The sequence below is a fragment of the Salarias fasciatus genome, chromosome 8, assembly GCF_902148845.1.
Source record: "Salarias fasciatus chromosome 8, fSalaFa1.1, whole genome shotgun sequence".
Taxonomy (NCBI): domain Eukaryota; kingdom Metazoa; phylum Chordata; class Actinopteri; order Blenniiformes; family Blenniidae; genus Salarias; species Salarias fasciatus.
The window spans coordinates 14,388,285-14,411,762 of NC_043752.1; the positions used below are offsets into that span (position 1 = coordinate 14,388,285).

The 23,478-nt window shown below is 46.5% G+C and overlaps 1 protein-coding gene across 7 annotated transcripts in view; it reads right to left on the bottom strand.

Moving 5' to 3' along the window:
- ctbp2l (C-terminal binding protein 2, like) overlaps positions 1-23,478 on the bottom strand; it is an 86,862-nt gene that overhangs the window by 34,237 nt on the left and 29,147 nt on the right. For 2 of the 7 annotated variants that reach the window (XM_030098103.1, XM_030098104.1), the window contains exon 1: positions 4,371-6,255. In XM_030098103.1, the coding sequence (XP_029953963.1) occupies positions 4,371-6,189 (1,819 nt within the window). In that variant the 5' untranslated portion in view covers positions 6,190-6,255. Of the gene's footprint in view, positions 1-1,781; positions 2,014-4,370; positions 6,256-14,774; positions 14,998-21,158; positions 21,164-23,478 lie in introns of those variants that run through there. The other 5 variants (XM_030098108.1, XM_030098111.1, XM_030098107.1 and 2 more) reach the window with 4 other exon arrangements.

Sequence of the window (23,478 nt, forward strand, 5' to 3'; positions counted from 1 at the left end):
ATACACACACACACACGCGAGCACGCCCACACACACACAGATATACTACGCTAAGTCCTCAAAAACACACAGCGGACAGCGTAGGATAATTCTGTGTCTATTCTGAGGAGGGTAATTTAAGCCTTTTGCCCTCCACAATAAGAATGCTTAACCTGTCATAGCTCAGCAACCGGCAGGGAAAGGGTTAATTCCCACAGCAGACGGGAAATGAAATGAATAAAGAACTGTCTTTTTTTTTTTTTTTTTTCCATGTGACCTCTGGACTGAAGGATTCTAAAATTAACCCTGTACAGTGAAACACTTGGAAATGGAACATTTCAACAATACAGGGCGCTGCTGGGGGGTATTTTCAGGAATTTTTTTGTTATCATTTCTGTGCTTTGAATGTCCATCTTAAAAATAATCTCACTGAATACCTTTATCTAGAAATGTGGAAAATCTAATAAATCACACTTTCTCCTTATATCTCAGGATTTTCTGTAATTGTGAAAAAAATCTATAATTCCGTTGCAAAATAAGTTCACTATTGAGTGCACTGTCATGCATAGTTTGCTAAAGTATTCTCTAAACACAACTGATTAATCACACAAAGCTAAAGCATGGACTTGACGTCGTTTTCAGTAGTTTGATGCTGTTTCCACTGCTGTCATAATTTCATCTTTGACAATTTCTAAATGAGTAGTGAAACACTACGATCGGCTGTTTTTCATTTTTCAAACAGGAAAGTTCTGTTCACACAATAAACTGTTGCCTTTTCAAAACTATCTGACCGCACTAAATACGTCCACTGAACAGTTCCAGTCCAGAGAGGACGGGGACAGCTGAAGGAAGCTGGAGGTCCTGGCCGCATGTCTCGCCGTCAGTCCTGCTGCGTCCAGCCAGATAAAACTGAACACTTCCTGCTGCTGTTGAGAAGAGGGACATCTGCGGTCTGCATATATGCGTAGGAGGGTGGTTGGTGGCGGCGGGAGCTTTGTGCATTGTTCATCATCAACAAACGCGCGCACACATCCATATATCACAAGCAAATGCTTTATGCATGTGCGACAATGTGGGGTCTAAATCACACTCTTTTGCCCCCATAATATCATGACTGCCTCCAAGACACACACACACACACACACACACACATACACTGCAGAAGGTGTTGACATACAGGCGCAGTGATTCCTTTAGGGCTTGCGAGCGTAAAATAGGCAGGACTGCATTCTGAAATCAATGTCAGACACCTGAACGAAGCCGTGCAGCCAAGGACAGCTGAGAGCACATTAGGCATGCATCCCCATGAATGTCCTTCCAAACACAGGCTGGGAAATTAAAATCCCATCCAGTCCCCCCCCCCCAACCCCCCCATGGGAAGCATACGCTGAAAGGTTACATAACTGTCAGCGGCACCAGTGACGGCTGCCTCTCAACCGGCCACGTTTTGATGAACCTCTCAAGAAGCAGCGGGCGTAGTGTTACCATGAGAACAGCCGTAAACGAATGACACATCCCATATGTTACAGACTTCTTTTCTTTTTTTTTTCTATTTCCTCCCAAGCCCTGCCCACCGCGCTCTCCCACCAACCACACACGGCCTCCTAATGCTCCATCCAAGAAAAGCACAGCTGAAGATGTTCCGCGGATTATCTCCTCTAGGAAACCACGTGCGCTCGCGAGCGTCCACCTGAGCTAATCTACTGAGCATGCAAACAATGGACGCCGCTCGCCAATCGCGTCCCCGGGCCCGGCGCGGCGGCCGCCCTGCTTCACGTGACACTGAGGTTAGGTGTACCCACCTGCGCTGCTCTGTGGGACGCCACTGACAGACAGCTCCATGGCCAATGCGGGTGCTGCAAGGCGCTCTCCCTGCTTTAGGTGGAAGGCAACTGTTGCAAACTAAGCTCGACTCGACCGTTTAATGCCATTATTAACTCTACTTACGGCTTTAGCCAACCAAGGCAGCGCCCAGCGGAGAGGAGCACGCAGGCGGGGCCCTCCCACCTGCACCTTACCTAGAAATATTTCCACTGATTTCACTTTCGCTCACATCTTTGTTTTTGAGAATACATTTTGAGTTGAGCGGTTCTGAGAACGCAGACGGCTGAGCAGCGATGTGTAAATGCACACTTTGATGCAAGGTGATAAAAAGTGAGGGGTTTGGCGCTGAAAGAACTTCCAATTTATTCAGCAGGTACAAAAGAAAATGATGTGTCAACTTTTCATCAATATGCATGCTTGAACATAAAACGCCATGCGTGCAATAAGAAAGGCTCTTCACAGATGTACAAGAGCCTTTTGCGCAAACATGAGAGGCAATTTCTTGAGACGTACACCGCGCTGCCGGGAGGGGGTTGGGGCTGGCAGGCAAGTAAAAGAGATGTTTTCATTAAGTGCCCCTGCAACATCTTATTATTTTCACTCAATTTTCTCCTGCTCCAAGCTGTTAAAAAAAAAAGGAGTAACAAGAGCAAAAAAAAAAATAAATGTGCAACACTGCATGCAGAGCTCTACTTTTCCCCTTTCCTTAAATGTGAAGATTATCTTCCTCTGATTACCACTGAAACCCACGTTGCCTAGCAACACACAATTAAGAAGTATGCCTTCCGATCGGCGGCAAGGACTGCCCATTATCAGATGAAGTTACTGAAGCAACAAATGTCAGCTACATGCAAATGAGTTTGTTGTGCTAAAAGTATTATACGGCGAGGGGATGGGGCGGGCTGCCGCTGCGACCTCAGACGCGAGCGTACACTTCCCTGAAGCACAGAAAGGCACCTTGCACCCTCACCACCCCCACAGCTTCTTCTCCCTCCTCTGAATCTCGCACCGCGCCTATTATTTCCTTGACAACACTGGGAGACACTTCATAAAAGTCATTAGTCTTTAGCAAGTGCAGCGGCACACAGACCTATTAAAGAGACTGGCAAAATACCGGGTTATGTGGCATGAAAACAAGGTTAAATAATTTAATTCTTCCCCTTGCTCATGAGCTCTCATCAGCAGCGAAATATATCAGCTTGTTGGAAAGAGAAATCAAGGTCTCTCTGTTTAAAAATGAGCTGAGATGATGACTGACTGGAGAATTCACTCTCAGGGTGAACTGCAGATGAAAAAAAAAATGCCTAATTTCGTGTATTAACCTTGCATGAGACAAAGGAGTGCCACAAAAAAAAAAAATCAGCATAATTATGCTCTTTGTGAAGTCGCGGAATATATTTGCCAGGAAACATAGTTAAAAGCAAAATGTAATTGTAGAACATAAAAAAGACGAGAATGGTCTTTCCAAGCCCTCCAAGGAGACTTCAAAAAAATAAAGAAAAAGGTATCAATTTAATAGTTTATAACTACAACAGAGCGAAAAAAAAACTAATTTAATTTCAAAGCAAACTCAATAATTGCAGTAAAAGGAGTGATTTTAATAATTCCATGTCATCCATGTGCAAAATACTGGAAAGTGAGTAAAAGCAGCACACAGCATTAGACTTTTAAGATGAGTTCGTTTTGCCATCAGCTCGGCAAAGATACAAATCAACACTCCTTTAGCTGTTCTGAAACCGAAATTGTGGGCATAGTGTCTATAAAAACAGCTACCTATTATAGTCTACACAAGCATACATCCAATTAGTGTAATTGGATTTGAGGCAGTTAAGCCTGCGATTAGATGAGAGTACGGTGTAAAATAGAATGACAGCAACCCTGCATCAAAGAAATAACCTTCTACATATTAAATACAAGCTGGATGTTTTTGTATTTTTTGACACTCAGATAACTTAATAAATGATGTATATAAGCTGGCAAATTTAATTCTGTGAAATCCTTACTGTCAGCCCTCACAAAATGTGAGAGCATTATTAAACTTTCACCACAACCGGTGATCAAACCAATTACAGGAAACGGTGAAATAGCCAGGCAGTGCAGTGAAACAGCGGCACGCTTTGCCTTCGAGTCTATTCTGACCAACAAACCTAAAAAGTATCAGACCAAACATTTTGACCTCAATAACAGGAGTGCTGCAGATAAGAAATGTTTCAACTTGACGATGAGACAGGATCCCCTCTGGCAAATGACACAACTCTGTTGCAATGGATGTATAAATAGTTGCGTAATTTTAAGAAGAAAAAAAAAAACCCTCTCCGAGCAAAGCCGCTTAACTTGTCAGATGCATCTTACATGCTACTCCTCCATAGAAAACATTGCCTGTGTGTGTGAGGTTTTTGTTAGTTGGCCAAAAATCTAGCATATAAAAACATAATTTTCTTACTATACATTTCATCTTCACCACAAAACAAACACATAAAGTAGCTTCCAACCAACAATAAATAATCAGCATAAAGGACAAACAGTGTTTGAAAGAAATGAAAAGGAAAGTTGAAATTGAACATTACTTGTGTCGGGAGTTGTGGCCATGGTTGAGACTATGACAGGTGGACCAGTGCGACGTCCTACCAGCTTGGAGTTGTTAAGATTTTGGGCTTGGAGAGTGGTGGCGGAACTGACAGGTACAACGGTGCTTTCGGGAACAGCATTGATCCCTTTCCGGAGAAGCTGGGGGCTGTGAAGGGGGCTCGCCGCTGCTACAGGTGACGCTGGGGGGAGGTTGGGGGCTCTCTTCATCAGCTCCATGGGGGAGTAGGAGCCAGAGAAGGTCTTTGGCGCCGCTCCAGGGGTGCCTGGAGCTGGTGGAGGCTGTTGTCCAAGAGCAGACATGGCAATACCGGTGTGGGCATTGTACATGGGGAAGGCTCTTCCCTGAGTCACAACATTGCTGTACCCTCCAGGACTGACTGGGTAAGTTCCAGTCGCCATGGGACGGGCCCCTGGGTAGCTGGTGGTCTCCAGGAGATGTTGAGAGGGTGCACTGCTGGGTCTTCTGCCAAGAAACTCTCCCATCCTTGGAGACACAGTCTGGATGGTGGTGGGGGGCTGCTGCATCAGGTTGGGGTCCATCGTAAGGCCCTGGGGTGGCATGTAGAGGTCATTACGATGGCTGAAGCTGTTGGATCGGGTACGTGTAGCTGTCCCACCTGCCTTGCAACCGAGCACCACGCGGGACAGGACCCGGGCCTGGGCTAAGTTAGGGGCTACAGACCGGATGTCATGGTCCTCCATCATTCCCAGGGTGGCAGTGGAATCAAAGCCATGTTGCAGCAGGAGGGTAATTGTGCTCTCAGCCAAGCCTTCGGCTCGCAGATAAGCCAAGAAGGTAGGGTCCACCATCCTCTTGGGGTCTGCTGCACTTGGATGGTGCGCAGGCATGCCGGAAGCCATTCCAGCTGTGGCGGCCACCATCGACGAGCTGGGGTCATAGCTGGGATCATAGGGAAGCCTCTGGGAGGCAATGGCTCCATAAGCCCGGGGGAGAGCTCCGTCCATTCCCCGTGAAGCTGGGTCCCCCACTGAACTGGTGGCAGCTGTCTGGCGTGGTTCCAGGGACAGGCTGTTGTAAGCTTGACGAGCGGAGAGAGACGGCGCCTCGGCAGCGTAAATAGGAAGAGGGGGCTGGACCCCGTACACGGCAGGAGAAGGAGATCTGCCACCAGCACGCTGTGCGTCTGGGATCATCTTAGATCCCAGAGTTTCCCGGTACAAACGGCTCAGCTCGTGGAGGGGGGGAGGGGGAGGAGGGGGAGGAGGAGGCGGGGGAGGAGGTGGAGGGGGCGGAGGCGCGGGCGTAGGTGTAGAAGCAGAGGCCAGCATGGAAGGTGTGGCCCGCGCTTGTCCTTGATCCCAGGTAGGCCTCATCCCCCCACCACTGGGTCCATAATGCGATCTGTTGAGCAAGTGCTGGTTATCCCTATAAAACCCTGACTCTTCAGGTGGCTGACCGGATAAGGCCGCATCTGCCAGGTAGTAATCTTGAGGTGGTGCCGAGGCCCGGCCTGCCATCACTTGCCTGAGGTAGAGGCTGGAGCCCAGATCAGGCGCAGACTTCTTTCTCAGCAGTTGCTGTCCATGCCAGTCCTGCTGAATATCCTTGTACAGGGAGGGCTGGAGGAACGGGTCCTGTTTGTCTCCGTGATCGACGAAGTGCTGAAGCCAGTCTCCACCATCACGCAGGCCCAGTGGCAGCGAGTTCCTACGCCCTGCGACGGTGCCACAGAAGTGACAGCGACCGGCAGCGCCGCTGTTCTGACCTTCACTCCATTCGGGACCGCGCTGGCCCTGAGAGCCCGCAAAATGCGACTGCTCGCTTGAGTTAGGCATCAGTGAAGACAATGCAGAGGGCAGCTCTAAAAGCGGAAAATAGAGCTGGGTATTGTGTTTCAACTCTCCAATTACACTCGCCCCCAATCAAAAACGAGGAATGGAGAGGACAGAAGAAAAGGTAAAGCAGAAGGTACCCTTATACCTGATCAGCAGCTGTAGCCCCCCCTCCCTTCACTCTTAAGTCAGTGCTATCATGTAGCTCCCTGCTGGCAGCCTGTCTAAATAATTCAGCCCTGGAAACATTAGAAATCCGCGAGGAGAGAGGCACATCATGACAAACGCATAGAAACAGTACACGCACGCACACGCACACACACATGCACACACACAGAAATGTAACACACCTTTAGGGCGAAGCTCAACTCCATTCTACAGCATGGGCCATGCTTGTGCTGGCCATCATGGTTACATTCCTAACTAAGACTGAGAGTAAGAAATTGGGGTAAAAACACATGGTGGACAATGGCAGCAGAATGGAGGAGGGGACGCAATGCTCTAATCCAATGGGGGCTGATGAATGCCATTGGCAGGGACAGTCCTGCAGTCCACTGCACTGCGTTTGCCACAGGGGGATTAGCATCGAACTAAAACCTGCTTAAATCCACTACCCCCCGTGACATCACTTGAACTAGATAGTGCACACAGCGAGCACGCCGCTCAGGCCTCCAAATGTGTTTATTGAGTGTTAAGCTGCGCTGTTTACGGCCTATGCCGCACACCTCTCTGTTGGTCTATATCCTGCATCCCTCTGAACACAGATAGATCATCCCAGAGGGACAGAGGAGGTTAGGGACTGGTATGTAGTGTATCCTCAGTCAGAGGGGGAGGGGATGGTCGTACAGTCCAGTCATGGAACTACTACCGAGGGTCACATTTAATCGGATGCTTGCCGGAGGGAAGACGGGACTTGCTTCACTTCATCCATAAAGAATGCACAGCCTCCTCTACTGGGCATTTACAGATTCACATACATATGTACAGATGTAAATACCCACACATGTAAGCATGCGGTGATATCTTTTCTCCTCCAAGTTTTGGGTATGCTGCTAAACTGAATTATTTCATAATAAAAAGCAAATTGAACATCAGAAAATTCTTCAAAACAACACAAAATTCCCAAAGCCAGAATTATATTTCCAATTACCTGTTCTATTTGACCAGAAAAGAATATTCTCAAAGCAGGCTTAGTGATTAGTCTGGGATCAGAAGTGCTTATTTTCCAAAAATCACCCATTAATCAACAAGTTACTTTGGGACCATTAACACAAGCTGAAAAAAGCCCTCAAACCTAGAATATATCTCAGTTTGATTTTAACCTGATTACATTTAAATATTTTGTATGCTTCAAGTATCCACTTTTGTTTTGTCTCATTTACATTGTTTGCTCCCGGGCTGGAGACAAAGATCAAACCAAAACAAAGCAGGAACAACCACAAAGCTGCCATTGTGTTTCCAAGTTATCTGAACCAGGAAAAGACTAAGATCTGTCTTAAATGTGCCACAGGTACTTAAATCTCTTCCATCAAATGGAGCAGTGGTGGTGTTGAAATTCGGGTAGAGAGTTTGTAATTAAAAGTTTGCTGGTTTGAATCCCTGAGCCAGTGGGTCATCCCTGCTGGTCCCTTAGCAAAGTATCCGGCTCAGGATGGGCATACAGTGCACAACTTGCCAAACAAAACATGCAGATCATGCTGCAGCGCGACCCCAGAAGCCAGCAGCCCAAACACATCGCCACCATCATGTGATCAAACACTGGCCGACTGCGGCCTGATCACCCAGATCCACTTCATTTCAGGAACATTTGGTCTGTCAGTTTAAAAATTTGCACCATTTTCGAGCTGCGGCGCCTCTTGCTGCATTTTGTTTCCACTCGCTCAACTTGCACTTTGCCGTGTGACACACACCAGATGTGCAACGGAGCATTTTGCAGCTTATCGGAGATGTTGCCATCAGAGAGATAACTGCCAGTGTTTACTTGGCGTGACAAGAGTAATGTAAACAGTGGCAGGAGGAGAAGAAGGGAGCTTTGATAAGTGTGTGATGGGGAAAAAGGCTGATAAGGCAACAGACCGCCAGTTTCGACTTCACCTCTGAGATAGACAATGCAGGACCGAACAAAGCAGCAGAGGCAGGGGACACGATTGGAATACACTGACTGTGACGACTACATACCTGTTTTCATTTGTGTGATACCACTGTTTTAAATGGGCGACGGGGATTTAAAAGAATTGAAGAATTTTTGCTGCAAGTCTTGGGTGACTTTATTCGAATGCTCCTGAAGCTAAGACGCTGAGACAGCGTGACTGAGACGGACTAAATTTAATACAGTTTAGGACTGACAAGAGGCTGCTATAGTACCCGCTCTCTTTATTATGTCCCACTACCTGTCAAGTCGTGGAGAAAAACGCTAAAACCAGCTTCTGTTCATGCAAGCGCCTCAGTGATGCAATAGTGACATAATGTTGAAAACAATAAACATATTTTTTTAAATTATACAACATCCACATTCGAGAACATTAAGTAGGTCAAACAAAAAGTAATCCCCCCCCCGAGAAGTCTGGGAGGATGCACATCTGAAGCACACCTCGCAATTTCCTCGCCGTGATTTCTCTGCGCCGTCCTCCCAGGTCTGAGTCTCGCCGCGCTTTTTTGTCAACTGTAAAACACACCATTAATCACCGCGTTGTATCTCTCCACGGCGATCGCAGACAATAACTTCTTTTAATAAGCCCCTTCCAGGGCCGTGTGTCACTCAGACCCCCGCTTCCTGACAAAATATTAATAACAATAATAAACATCTCAAGTACGGCCGGGCTCGTGTTTCTAAAACCGAAACAAGGAATGGGGCATATCGTATCTCCCACCACGCAAATTGCTGCATTTCCCACAATTCATAAGCAGCAGAAACCGGGGGTACCAAATTCATCTTGTCGACATTCGCTGACATGCCTCTCCTGAGAGCTGCTCCATAATTAAGTGCGCACGCTATACTACACTCATCAAGCAACAGGGATTCTGTATTTGCTAGCATGAATAATACAATAAAAGAAAACTCCCATGTTACACGCCGTAGATTTGGTGAGGAGCGGGAGAACGGACGCCAGCTCTCGGCTTGCGCGCTCGTAGCCGGTCGTACGGCTCTGTGAAAGACCTCTAGGTGCAATGTGTTGAACAGACGTCCAGCCACAGTCGTGCCTTTGGAGCAATCTGGACATCTTTCTAGGGCACAGGACGCTAACGGCGGGACTTGGCAGGCAGCGCGGGCAGAGATAGCCGCAGAATGATTTAGATAGCGGCGACTCTACAACTGCTGATCCATTAAACTTTCATGGGGACTTCATAAATTAAAACCATGACTGGAAGAACTTGAAAATTCTACTCAATTACTGTGATTGTACAGTATATTAAAGTTTTAACGAGCCTCCGGGCCTTTTCTCACTCCGAACGCCGGCGCGGGGAGGAAGGAGGGGCGATGTGGAAAGAAAAACACATGGTACCAATTCTGATCCGATGGTCTTTCAGAGGGTTTACATCTGCTGCGCTATCAAGACGCCGTCCTCCGCCTCTTTACCACCTCGCAGCGCCGCGGTGTGCGGCCCAGCATGTCGCACATTTGCATGGTTTGGAGGAATGCGGGGCGGAGTGCGAGCCGCTACAGGGCAAGACCTCTCCCAGACTTGGTGGAGCAACTGATTAGAGTTTTGTCTTCCATTTTAGCAGCTCGGTTTGTTCCCATCTCCGCTTCGTGCACAGCCCCGTGCTCCGCCTGCCTATCATTATCAAGCCAGTGGCCCATACTGCATCACAGATGGGGCAGACAGAAGGGAGAGACGACAGCCCGCTTGCTTTTTGGAGAGACGAGGAGTGTGCAGCTGAGTGAGAGAAGAGGGAGGGAAGGAGAATATGGGAGAGGAGAAAGGAGAACTGACAATGTAATTTGCCTGCGTGCCACAGATGAAAAAAGATGTAGCGTTTAGTTAAACGTAAGGACACTTTTAGGGAAAGGAAAACCTAAACTGTGGTTACACACAGATGGAGCTCAGGAGGAACACACACTGCACTCTAAAAATCTCATTTCTCTTTCACAAACATCTCCCGTGGTGTTAATGCTTTGTTAAAACACTGCAGCCCGTCCTCTCACACATTTTATTTTGCACATGCGAGAGACCGTTATCTTCATTTCATTCACTGAAATGAACTGGAAAACTCTTCCGTTGATTGTGGTTTAATCTGTGCAACATCTGAAATAACAAAAAAAAAACCAGGAAAGCTTAGACGCAAACGTGCAAATTTCTCTCATTTCTTCATTGAGATTGAAAAAAATGTCAATTAATAAATAAGATTTTATGGACTGCAGGATGAAATCAGACTACCTTGAGAAAACACGAACACAAAAAGTGGAACAAGAAAACACTGAATAGAAAGGATTCTCTGTGAGACTAGAGTGATGAACCAAGTAATAATCTTTTGCGTTTACATTTGCAAAGAGCTTCAATCTACCACTCGTTTACGCTCAACTCTAAATCAAACAAACGCTGATCTCAGGCCAGTACACTGGCTGGCTTTCTAACAACCTTTATTAAACAGACTCTTCAATTTAAGATCACAAAGCATGCAGTCATCCAGACTGGTGGCGTAATCAGGTTTTTCCAACTTGTGATTCTCATTTCCTCTTAGCTCAACAAAAGAAAAAGCTTAACAGCAACTTGCAATGTTCCGATTCACAATTAGCGAAACAATGTGAGCTCAGTATCGTATGTTCTCAACTCATATGTTTCAAATTTAGTAAGTCATACATATAAATTATACCAGCGCCATAAAGTGTCACTGTGTTAGACAATAGGAATAGAATGCAGATGTCGATTAAAACATTATCTGAGGAGATTAGAGAGGCTGTAATCTAACCCAGAGGGGAGCAGGTATTGCGGCTCGGGAGCAGAACTGTCCTCCCTCCCTGTCTCTCGGCCCAGTTGTTGCAGAATGATAAACACCGGTTCAGCTCAAATTAAGAGGCGGACATGAAAAGGACCGGAGGCTGAGACGAGCAGGGGCCACGGCGGAATCGCTCCCCATCCCTTCAGATGGCAGAAAGTAATCTCTCCACCCCGGATAGAGAGACGACAAGAGAAACGTGAGAAAGAGAGGCAGGATGCTTTTCGCTATTCCTAATAACGCCGAATTAAAGCTGATGCTTCCAAGCAGCTGCTTTGATTGAGCTAACTAGCAGCTTTTGATAAAAAAATAAAAAAAAAAAAAACATTCACAACCAGCTCCCTGCCTTCTTATTTGCAGACAGGCCAGATTATGCTAAATACATATCAAGGACTTTAATGGCTTAATCAGCCTTGTCATCTAGCCACAGGGTTTTCTAAGATACTGCATTAGTGATCCCGCTGCCATAAATACCAATATAAAACAGGCAGAATGAACATTTCAGGCAACGCTTTCATGTTCAAAAAGAAAAAAAAAAAGAAATACATTTTACACCTTGAATGGCATTGGGAAAGCGTCTTGGATGACAAGAGTTGTATTTTAATGTTGGGAAAACAATAGAAACAAAGGCGAAGGCTCTGTTGGACGGTGCAGAGAGAGTGTGGTCGCAGCAGACGTTTTCAAAAGAGAACGTTCCAGATTTTCACTTGAAAGAGATTGAAAAGAGACAGCACGAATCACGGCTTCATCTGGTACCGTATCTGTTTGCCAACCGCGAGCGTGGTTGAAGTGTGAACCTGGATTAAGATGAGTTACTCACAACAGTAGCGAAATTGGCCCTGTGAGGATTTTACCTGCGAGCGAAACCAAAAGCAGAGGCTCGCTTCATGTGTGTTTTCTCCTTGCTCTGAGACAATCACCATGGCAGCCTTATCACATCGCGACATGCAATCAGTGGGACAACTCTGCCTGGTCATTGGCTCATGAACAAATCACAAATCACAAGCTGTCTTTTTTTCTTTTACGCCCTCACAATGGCCACCAGAGGACTGATTCACTGATCCTATATGATGGCCATCTGGAGATATCGCGCGCGCGCGCGCGTGTGTGTGTGTGTGTGTGTGTGTGGTGGTGTGTGTGTGTGCTTTTGTGAGAAGGAACGTCGGCAGGTAAGCGCGCCATGAAGTAGCTCTGCATGCATCACAGCAACACCTGTTACCGTCTCTGTGCGCGCCTCCTGTGGGCTTTGAGCTCATCCACAGCAGAGCAGACAAACTGTTGTTCCCTCAGGAATGACTAACTATCACAGCTGCCTCACGCACACACACACACACACACACACACATCCAGCAGCTGGATGTAGACTGCTCCTAATCAGGAAGGATTTCCACCAATAAATGGTCCACCTGTGCAGCGGAACACAACTGCCTTTATGACTAACCTTTAAGGCTGTCTGGCTACTCAGTTATCTCCGAGACGATCCGCGTCCCGATCTCACACCCGGTGCAGAGCAGCGCCAAGCGCAGGGTGAGTGTCTTTGCTGGCATCCAGTGCCACACGGCTTGAATATCAAATCGACTTGTGCCTGAACTTCTGTTATAACACTGTAACTACCTGCCTGCTACTGAATGATTCTGACTTTCGCCCCGTAACCCATCAAAGCACGGCTTCTCGTTGACATCTGAGGGTGTGCGGCACCAGCATGCTACAGCGGCGGATCTTTGATGCTGTGTAAATTGTGAATTGAGGTCTCCGTGGACCCTCATGCATCAGCGAGCCTTTACCACCCGCGAGTCTGACAGCAGTAGAAGCACTTCTGATAGAGACTGACCGACCTGCACGGTGAGACCTACGGTGTTATAGACGTTCTGACCCGGTTATCAAGCCATCACCATTTGGCACTGGTCAAACTCACTCAAAACCTAACACTTGTTTTTTTAATTATATTCTGAGTATCTTCCAACAAGTGGAATTCTGAATATAAAGACAATGTCAGAAGCTGACATTTAGTCCCCATAAACACATGCAGTCACAATGAAAACAACACAGCAACTGAAGACACGTGTTTGTCACCGAACAGCCTCGAGGTCCACAGAAAATCCTGTCTTTTCCTCCACTGCTTGGTAAAATATGATGCCACAATAACGTGCTAATGTGCAACGGCACCTGGCTCTTGCCAGGAAATAGGATACGGTGCACCAATAACTAAGGGATTAACCACAACCTTTTGAAACATGAGTCATGCCTCGCACGGTTTAGAAACAACTCCACATGCTTTAAATCATGTACTTTGAACTATACAGCTTCAGATTATTGAAGTTGGATCTCCTGAGTCATTTAACAAAATGTTTATTGTTTATAGCTGTAAAGTACTCCTCATTATCACTAAGTTGTTACCAAATGCATGAAATTGTAATGCGAAAATAAATAAATAAATAAATAAATAAAACTGACCACAATCATACTGTAAGAAAAAAACCGGGACTAACTGAGTTTGCATAGGATGCGTGGCATATGCCCTTCATTCCATGCACACAACTGCATGGTGCTTACATCATGCAGCAAAACAAATATGCTGGCACTGGGGGTAATGGTGCGTCGAGCTTCATTTTCCAGCACTGCAGTCATGTCTGCCTCTCCCTGCGCTGGCTCCAGGAGGGCCCAGCAGCTTAACAAGCCTCTTGGGGACCCAGACAGCAGAGAGGAGATGATTTTACCTCAGGACACAGTCTGACAGACACACACACACACACACACACACACACACGCGCACATACACACACACACTGGGCTGAGTCAAACAAGTGGGTTTAAAAATGCACATTCACAAGGCTTCAGAAACAGTTTATACACCCACACAAAAACTCATTTTCCTTGTTGCCTGGGCTGACTCTGCAGCCATGTGCACAGCAGGGGGGCTCCTATTCCGTGCACAGACCCTTCAACGCAACACCACCGCTTTATAATCCACAACCTACAGACTAATAATCATTGCTGTTCATGATGTAAAAATTGGCCGCTTCTTAACAGGCGTGACAGGATGGAAACCATTCAATCCCCTGCGGTAATTTAACTTGGAGTTCAGATGTTTAGAGATCCTCCATAAGTGTAAGTCACACAGCAGACACTCCCACACAAACAAACCTCGGCTCACACAGGGGCCAGAGCAAAGCCATATTCTCATTTACATCCGCCAGAAGACTGTTTGCTGCCGGGGTCGACGCTCATATGCTTGTTACTGTGGTGTCTGGGAAAATTAGTGCGATCAATAGGCACTGATGGCCATTAGGTTGTTTTTTTTTTTTTGTTTTTTTTATACGGTTGAACTCTGAGACAGTATCAGAAGGATGGAAAAACACAGTGTAGCAAACTGAATAGTTCAAGTGTATTTGTTGTTTCTGTACAGCAAAGAGTTTGTGTTTTGCAGGTCAAAATAAATGCAAATACCCTTTGTCATCAGATGATTGTTTGTGGACAAGTTATGTGTGTAGATGTGGTGTTGTAATTAGAATTTAAGTCCTGATTTTGTGGAATTTCTGTGCAGAATTTGCATGTTTTCCCAAAGTGTGGATGGACTTCAAACAAGTGATGTAAAGGCATGTGACTCGCGGGTGTGTGTGTGGGTGAAAAAGTTTAAGAAAGACACATACGTATAACTTTACCTTCGCAGATCCGGTCAAGCCGCTGTCTCTTCACTTTGTGTTTGTCAGTCAGGGACATGGCGTCACGCACAGCACGGCACGGGGACGGCGCAACTCGGCACGGCACGGCGGGACACCGCTCCTCCTCAGCCGCAAAAAATACTGACGAGGCTCAGACTCCTAGTGCACTGTCAGCACCACTCCCCGGGGCATACCGCCTCGGCTCATACACCTGCATGAAACGGTACAGGAGAAAAACTTCGCTTAGACAAAACATTGACACACACACACACACACATACTGTAAATACACATTATTGATGTAAAAAGCACATCTCTGACACAGGAAAGCATTAAAGAGTCCTTGACTACAAAGTCACTCAGCCTCTTGCTCACAAAGAGCCTGGGAAGCTGCAGGCGATAGATACACAGGAAATCAGTGAATCACACACACACATACACACACACACACTTGGATACTGTCGGTGACAAAGTGGCTCCATTTGCTCTAAAAAGTGACAAAGCTTCTGGGCTCTAAAAGCTCCACTTTTCTCCTGTTTGAAATGTGTTTTCCTTCCCTGACAAATACTCATCTGAAGCTCCATCTAACTCGTCACCCATCACTCCCAGCATTGAGCGACATTTGAGGTATCTCCACTTCCACAAAGAGAAATCTACTTCTTTTTTTTCTTTTTTTTTTTTTGCCCTGAAATCCATTCAGACAAATCGAGCATAGAAGCACTTATTAATCTTCCTAAATTTGATCTGAGGAAAAGTGAAAGAAGCTGATAAGACTTGCGAGGGGGAAATTTATCATCTGACAAAATGAGGCTCTTTAGCTGATGTGCTGCATCTCAAGGCTGACGGCCATGTAATGACACATTCAGGCCAATAGAGGGTAGTTAAAATCTACTGGCAGAGCAGCGCTCAGGCTCGCTTTGCTCTACAGTGTGGAGCCGATTCATCACAGGCCTGTTTCGCCGCTCCGCTCGCAGCTTTCCAGCCTCAGAGATTCCTGTCTGATGCAAAGACATGGCAAGTTAAACATGTTCTGATGCCTTCGTTTGAGTGAAGGAGACTGTCCGGTTTGAAGGTCACAAAGATTTCAGTGAGTTGAATTAAAACTGCTCAGTCCTCTACTTTACTTCTGTCCTCAGTTGCAATCATATTTCAAGACTGAGTGTCATTTAGAAATTGTTTGCCGTCTGAAAATGTTGCCGGACAAAGCCTTGGATTCAGTATCGCTGACAGACATGCAGGCAATTATTCGTACAATTGCATCTTTGTCGGGGGGGAAACAGAGCAGCGAGCGTTTCTTCTCGGTCAGTACATAAAGGGCGAGGATCAGCATGTAAGTGAATTAGAATAAAAATTATTGGGACACAACAGGGATTACATGTCGACTCTGAAAACACGGCATTGTGCTGGGTCAGGACCGGCGCCGGAGGTGCCGTCTCTCCAAAAAGTGCTGGGATCACTGAAAATCCTCGCTTTCTGTCAGGAAGCTTCAGATTTTCAGGGTGACGGAAAGGATGCGAAGGTACGGAGTGCAGAAGCACTCTGTGGCGTGAACGTCAGCTTCGCTCTTTAGTGTAATTTATTAGAACGGGTCAAGGCCGGCGTGGGCGGCGGAAAAACATTACCGGACACCTCTGATCATGTTACATGTGTAAGCAGAAGGAACTTTAATTTCAAGGGATGAAATGTTTTATTTGACATCGCCTTCGCCTGCTTCTCGGGTTCAGGACTGATTCTGACAAAGGGGGAAGCCACACACAAGGTTACTTCCAGGGAGTCGTTTCAACAATGCGGCACTCGGGCTTCAGTATGTTAACTGCTGCTGCTGGAAGGCCTCACCCTTTTACTTGATTCATTTCAGGCTTCTCCCGGCCCCTCCTCCCCTCTTTTCATCTGTCCATCTCTCTGTAGTGCTGCTGCCTCTGAGGTCTCTCACACAGAGTCATCAATCAGTCGGCCCTCTTCCAGGGACGTCCGCTTGTGTGTGTGTGTGCGTGTGTGTATGTGTGTATGTGTGTGTGCGTCATAAAGAGTGAAACTGACAGAGAGGGTGGGAAGTGGAGAGAAAGACTGCTCACAGAGGCTAACGAGACCCAAGTCGAGCACCAACCTTCCCCAATTCTTACACTCTTCCTCACCCCCCCTTTTTTTTTCCCATTCAGTTTGTTCGACTACTTCAAAACTTTGAAAAAAACCATCCTCCATTTCTTTATAACATACAGCCAAACTTAATCTCACTGCTTTGGAAAAAAAAAAAAGAAATGGGACACCATTTCTCTACACAGCATCAAGAAAAAAATACCCAAAGCAAAGCCGGCAGTGGAACTAGCAGAGCCTGAAAGTGACATTTAGGCCGCGGTTTTGCACATCCAATCCAAACTCAAAGGTCATATACATGAATCTTAATATTTAAGAGGCATTAAAAGTCATATGATCGATAAAACTCCCCGCTGGCGTGGCCACGGCTCACCAAAAGAGAAAACATTTGCACGCGAGCGGCCGGAGCGTTAAATGTGGCAATCCATATCTGTGACAGCCGGCTCCGTCTCCCAAGGATGGGAGCACAATCACAGTCCACAAACTCCGCTCGGCGTCGGCGGCACACAGGGATCACTGTCCCGGGGATGCTGAGCGGGGGTGGGGGAGGGGCCCTCAGTCAGAAACCAGAGAGTCTGAATGGACATCGCCGAGTTTATTTGAATTGTCAGAGCAGTTGATCACTCAAGAGTTCCTCTCTTTCTTTCAGCAGTAAGGTTAGGGAAAGTTTGACTGCACGACAACGATATGTGAGAATAACAACATTATCTGTAAGCAATCCGAGTGCACCGCCTGGGCCTTCAGGAAGTGAATGAATAAAACAAACCAGGAATCAAGCCGGTTGCTTTTGTTGCATTTATGCAGGAAAAAAAAGCTCTTACTGTGAGTAGATGGATACAATATAAGACCAAAGATATGAAGCTCCATCAAATATATCGCCACAACTGCTCATCTTACATTGGAAATGGACAAAAAAAACGCAGACCTCGGTCCACCGTAGGACCAGCGCTGAGCAGAAGCGAGGGCTCTGAGCGCTCAGCGAGACTGGATGAGTTTGAGAGATTGAATAATTAAAAAGGTCAGGCTACCTGCCTGCTGTGTGTCGCTTCACACACACTCGCTTCCAACAGAGGCGCAGCGCACAGTGGGGCAAAAGACTGAAGAGAGACATCATTTGGGGGAACGATCATTTTCCCTCGAACGCAGCGTAGTTTGTGAACTAATTGGGTGAATCCATAATTAATTTGCTGACATTAAGCCTTGGGGTCTGCTCCAGTAAAGGCTCTACTTTCTAAGGATGAGCAGGAGTGGTGGTGAAGCCCCGGGCTTACAGCTGAAGGGGGGAAACTCTTGTTCTGACGCTTCACAGGCCAGGTTCTGCCATTTACGCGGCAGTACGTTTCCACACGTGTCGGCTCCCGTCAGGATTCATTTACAGAGGATTTTTTTTCTCAATGAAACGTCCCAGTGATGGATAAATCCAGGAAATCCAAACTCAACATGTTTTCAATCCACAGGAAAACCATAACAGGTCTGTCCTGATCTCCCCAGGGAGGAAAAACTTCTCCACTGAGAGGCATTCAGGGCCTTTCTGGTGTTTTTTAAGACGTGCAGGTCTTAAAGCTGACCCGTCGTATGAATTAGCAACTGAAATGAATGAAAAAGTGAAGGTGAAGCCATTCAGCTCTTCGCTGAATTGTGCTTTGATAGTAAAAAAGCTGAAGCTCGGCCTTGATTGAGAAGCCAACAGAGTCCGAGACGGTGAAAGTAGGACACGGAGCACGTGAAATGAAAAATACATATCCTAAGGTTTTCTTTTTTTTTGTCTAACTGTTCATTCACATCTTCGTCTGTGCCAAATAACTGTCAAATACTATTAAAGCATATGTTATATTGAATTTCCATTGTTTTCTCTTCCTGTAAAGCAGTGTCAAATGTCTTGAGACTCATCCTGCGCTCGTGAAGCTTTCTGCAGCCAATAAAACGCCTTGAAATGACTGAATTGAGGGAATGATGAAAGAAAAAAAAAAAACTGAGCAAAAGTGTCTAAACACCATTAATTACTGATCTGTGCGTATCCCTGGATTGATCACAAGTGAAAGATACGTGATCGTTACAGTGCTGGTGTGTTTAATCACTTTTCAAGGAGCTCCTTGTCAGGAATGTTTTTGTGTCCGCGAGCTTAACGCACTGACTCCGCAACAACAATAGACAGATCTGGAACATGGATCCCACAATTGTTTACTGGGTTGTTCCTGACGCCGATCCAGATTACAAACTTGTGAATATTTTCTATTAGAAAAACAAATGTAGAGGGGCTGTTCAGGCTTGGCAGACGTACACACTCTATTTTTTTTTTTTCCTCCAGTTTCACATGATTTCAGTGTTTGTTTAGTTATTATGGTGAAAAATCTTCGACAGCTGCTGTGGTTTTTAACATAAAATAATGTGACTTGTAGAGTAAATCTGTGAAGATTAGTACGACGTAGGATTAGAAGGGTCTTTTGATTTTCATCTCTTTGAATTTTATGATGTAACTATAAATCCCTAAACTGTACAACAGTGTTCTATAGCCAATGTAACCATATCTTCAGTGTGTGGCTTAACAAATAAAACATCAATCTTAAAATGGGATGAACTCCAAAAATGTTGAAAAACAGTGGGTTTACCTTGTTGTTTCTGATGAAACAGTTCAGGGAATGTCCTAATATCTGTATTTATGTACTCTGGGTATTTGGGGTGATTTACAGAATTACATCTTATGTGGGAAAGCTTTAGACCAAATCTTTCAATGAGCCGTCAAACGCACGTTGGCTCTTGGAGTGTGTGTTTATCTTAGTTTCTGTCCCAGCTGATCCCTTTTTTTTTTTTAGTTTCCATTTAACGTCTCACTGCGAGTTCTGAAGGGAACCTTCGCCGAGCCTGTAAAAACACGAGAACGCTCCCTCTGAGCGAGCCCGGATAACTTCTGCAGTTACTTCTTGCTGACTTAATTTCCCCGTGGAGTTTGACAGGGAAATGGTGAGAGGAGACAACATTTAAAGTTATCTGACAAGCGTGCGGCAGGAATACGTGCCGCGGTATCTATCCCTCTTACAGCCGATTCCTATCAAATGCTGGAGCTCAGCAGGCCTCTTCAGAGACGCAGAAATGAGAAACTCCTACAGCGAATCTTCTAACCGACGCTCCACAAAAAAAAAAAAGAAAAACACCTCTAACCTCTCAGTTTTCTGTAGGAATAACAAAAACAAATCTCAATGACAAGTTTGTTTATACTATTGATATTGCAAAGACTTATTGCTGCTTGTCATTTTCTTCAATAACAAAAAAACTCAATAAAATCCTGTTTTCTTTCCAGCAGAGCCCCGTTTGAACAATGGAGTCCGTTTTTCCCGTCTCAGACGCTGGAGTTCCTCCAGAGGTAACTCTGTCAGCACAGGGGCAAAACAAAGAGGGAGAAAACAGGAAGGTGTGGACACCCTGCGGCACCAGCGCCGCTCTACTATTAATACCGGCGAACACGCCGCGACGCTCGGCACCCCGGGCACGGGAGAGCGCCGTTTCCACCGACTAAACCAGGCCAGTGGCGGCGTGGGCAGGTGACAGCTTGACACAATTATATTTAGCCCGGTAAGCACGCTCGACGAAAACGCCTTCCATCCTGCCGAAACGGTCGAATTTACGCCTATCAATCTCCAAAAATGTGCAAACGAAGCCACTGTAGCCCACCTTGTGCTATTTACATCCGATCAATGAAGCCTTGTTTCTCTAAGTTTTCCCAGGCTGAGGTTATCAGTGCATGCCACAGACAAAGTCAGAGCCGAAAACATTTCCCAGTACAGGAAAACGCCTGCAGCGTGCCAACCTGGCGAGCGGAGGGAGGGGAGGGGAGGGGGGGCGTGGCCCGCCTTGTGAGAGTGAGGTAAGAGCCGCGCCGGCCACCAGCTTGGTGTCAGCGAGAGGCCAGGCCCGGGCTGAGGCGGCCCGCCTGGGTCCAGCCGGCGCAGCCCGGCTCCCTCCGGGTCCTTCCAGGAAGAGGCCGGCGTGATTCAGAGCTTCCTGGTCCAGGAGAGCGAGGTGCTTCCACACCCACCTCCCCCCCTCTTCCTCCTCCTCCTCCTCCTCCTCAGAATGTGCCCATGAACACACACACACACACACACACACACACACACACACGCACGCATCGCTCAGCCCTCTCCCAGCGGACGGTGAGACAGCCAACTCCGTGCTGTACTGGAGCTTACATTGGGAGGAAGCCAAGTCAAACAACGTGTTGATAAAGTCCAGAGCAGAGCGGCGAGAGGAACACAGACCCGGAGCATGCTCCAACACACACCGGGGGGATTCACACAGCCAGGGAACACTTACCCATAATTCTAGTTTGTTTTACTTCTTCTTTTTTTTTTTTTTTTTTAAGTTGAAGCAATCAAGTTCCAACAGTTCTCAGGTAATTGCTGCGATATGGTAAACATGACAGCATCACTTAGAAAAAGGCGAGAGTCTCACTGGGAAAGAAATATGTAAGAAGGCAGACGTGTTTCACACAAAACCTGCAGGTAATTCACTCAAACGGGGAGGCAAATTAATAAATTATTACCACACAGTCATTATTACGCTTTACTTTTGATCTCTTTAACCCCTGAAACACCTGCAGGGTCGTGTTCACCGATTCCTTTAGAAGCTAACTCAACAACGTCTTAACTTTTTGAGCATCAACTCCAAAAAGCGGATGCAATAGACAAGAATCTTCCTATAAAAGTCGGCATCAGCTGTGTGGTTTTTCTGTGACTCAGTTTTACTGGCCGTATTTTTGGAGGGCTGCAGCCAATAACTGACTTTTTACAGGAAAGCTTTTCATCCGAGCTCCCCTCGTCTGCAACACAAGGCTGGCCTCCCTCGCTCTCTCACGTTCGCTCTCCTTCTCTTCGCCACATCCTATCATCTCAGGCTCTACTAATGTGCCGTGCTTCAAGGGACCAGAACTGACACACACACACACACACACAGATTCAAACACACATACATACACACAAGCTCAGTCAATTAGTACTGGCCCAACCTTGCAGCTGAGAGATAAATGGTGTAGAGTCTCGGCAGGCTTTTGCGCGAAGCTGTGCTCCTTGTCCGCCTTATGTAGAACAGCTCTCTTGAGGACGGCCGGCCCCAACGCCGTGAAGATATGTGGCACGAGCGGGGCCGACGAGGGTCTCCGAGTGCTTATGCTTGAATTAAAATATGACCACAAGGACCAAACCCCCCCACTTCGATCTTCCTAATCAGATCTGGTCTCAGCAGCCAGGGGAGACGGAGGTGGTGGGTGGCTGAGTCGGGTGTGAAGCTGTGTACAGAATGTCAGGTCGCTTCACTTACACCTCATTAACCCGCCGGTTCGGTGTGCTACAGACGTAAGAAGAAGCATATCGTCCCGGCCCCAATAGATTTTCAGGTAATTTCCAATAATTTCCCGGTCATCCAAACAAAAAATCAGTTAAATTTTGTTCTGTTTCCGTCAAACGCACAAAAATTATACCATCAGAGTCAACATCTGGAAACAAGTGGCTCGGCTCTTTACACTGTGTTTCACTGCAGCCGAACCTCATTATTTCATTGTTCTCATTTACATATTTTCCCACCCTCTATGGAGGCAGACAACTTAACAAGAAGAGAATTGTGAGTTGATTGTGGCCCATAAAAGCCGCTTAATTCCTGCTCTGCTGCCGCGTGGCAATCAGATGGCTATTTTATGATTTTCCGAGTGGAGTTCTGTTATTGTTTCCTGAATGCTCACCTTTCTTTTCTTTTTTTTTCCTGCATTGTGGCGTCGCCGTCGTTCAGGACATTTTCAGGTTTTGACGATTTCATTGTGACGGCGGTGTCAGGAGGAGGCGGGGCGTCGGAGCAGGGGCGCTCCGCTCCGCCGCCGTAGTAAATCAAGTGGCTAAGCTGCATTATCTGCAACAACATGACAATCCTTTTAACACCTGACACACCTTGGTAACAAGTGTTAGCCCCACCAGGGCCTGCTGACACGTTATATATGGCTCCCACTCCTCACTAACTTTTCACAACGTGTCAATACTACAAGCGCAAACAGAGACACACACACACACACCTTTAAATCAGTCTCCAGTGCCAGCAGGGCAGAGAAGCTGCATGTATTTATAAGAAAGCATCCGCTGACAGCAAGAGGCACACACACACACACACACACACACACACACACACTCGCGCGCATACGTGTAAATACACACGAAAACAATCTCACATACCAAGGTGAAAAATTACAGTGAGGGAAGTGCGCATGGCCTGGCGGATTAACTGCGGAATAAAAGTGCTGATGGGCAACAAAAGAGAAAAAACAGCTATTCATCACCCTGGCACAGGATCAAACTCACACACTTCTCAAATGCCCGCCCTGAGTTATTGTGCGGCGCGGCTCCGGTGGCAGCTCCACTGATAATGCTGCCCTACCTGAATTGATTAGAGCGCCGCCTTATACGCTTCCCTCCCCCCCCAAAAAAAAAGATGGAGCACATCTCAGCATCTCCTCCACAGTGAAGTGGGAGATATCCGGTAATATGTGTTTAACAGCAAGGCGGGGAGTGTTTTATTTATTTTTTTATTTTTTTACTCTGTGTGAGGTTTTTTGGAGATCA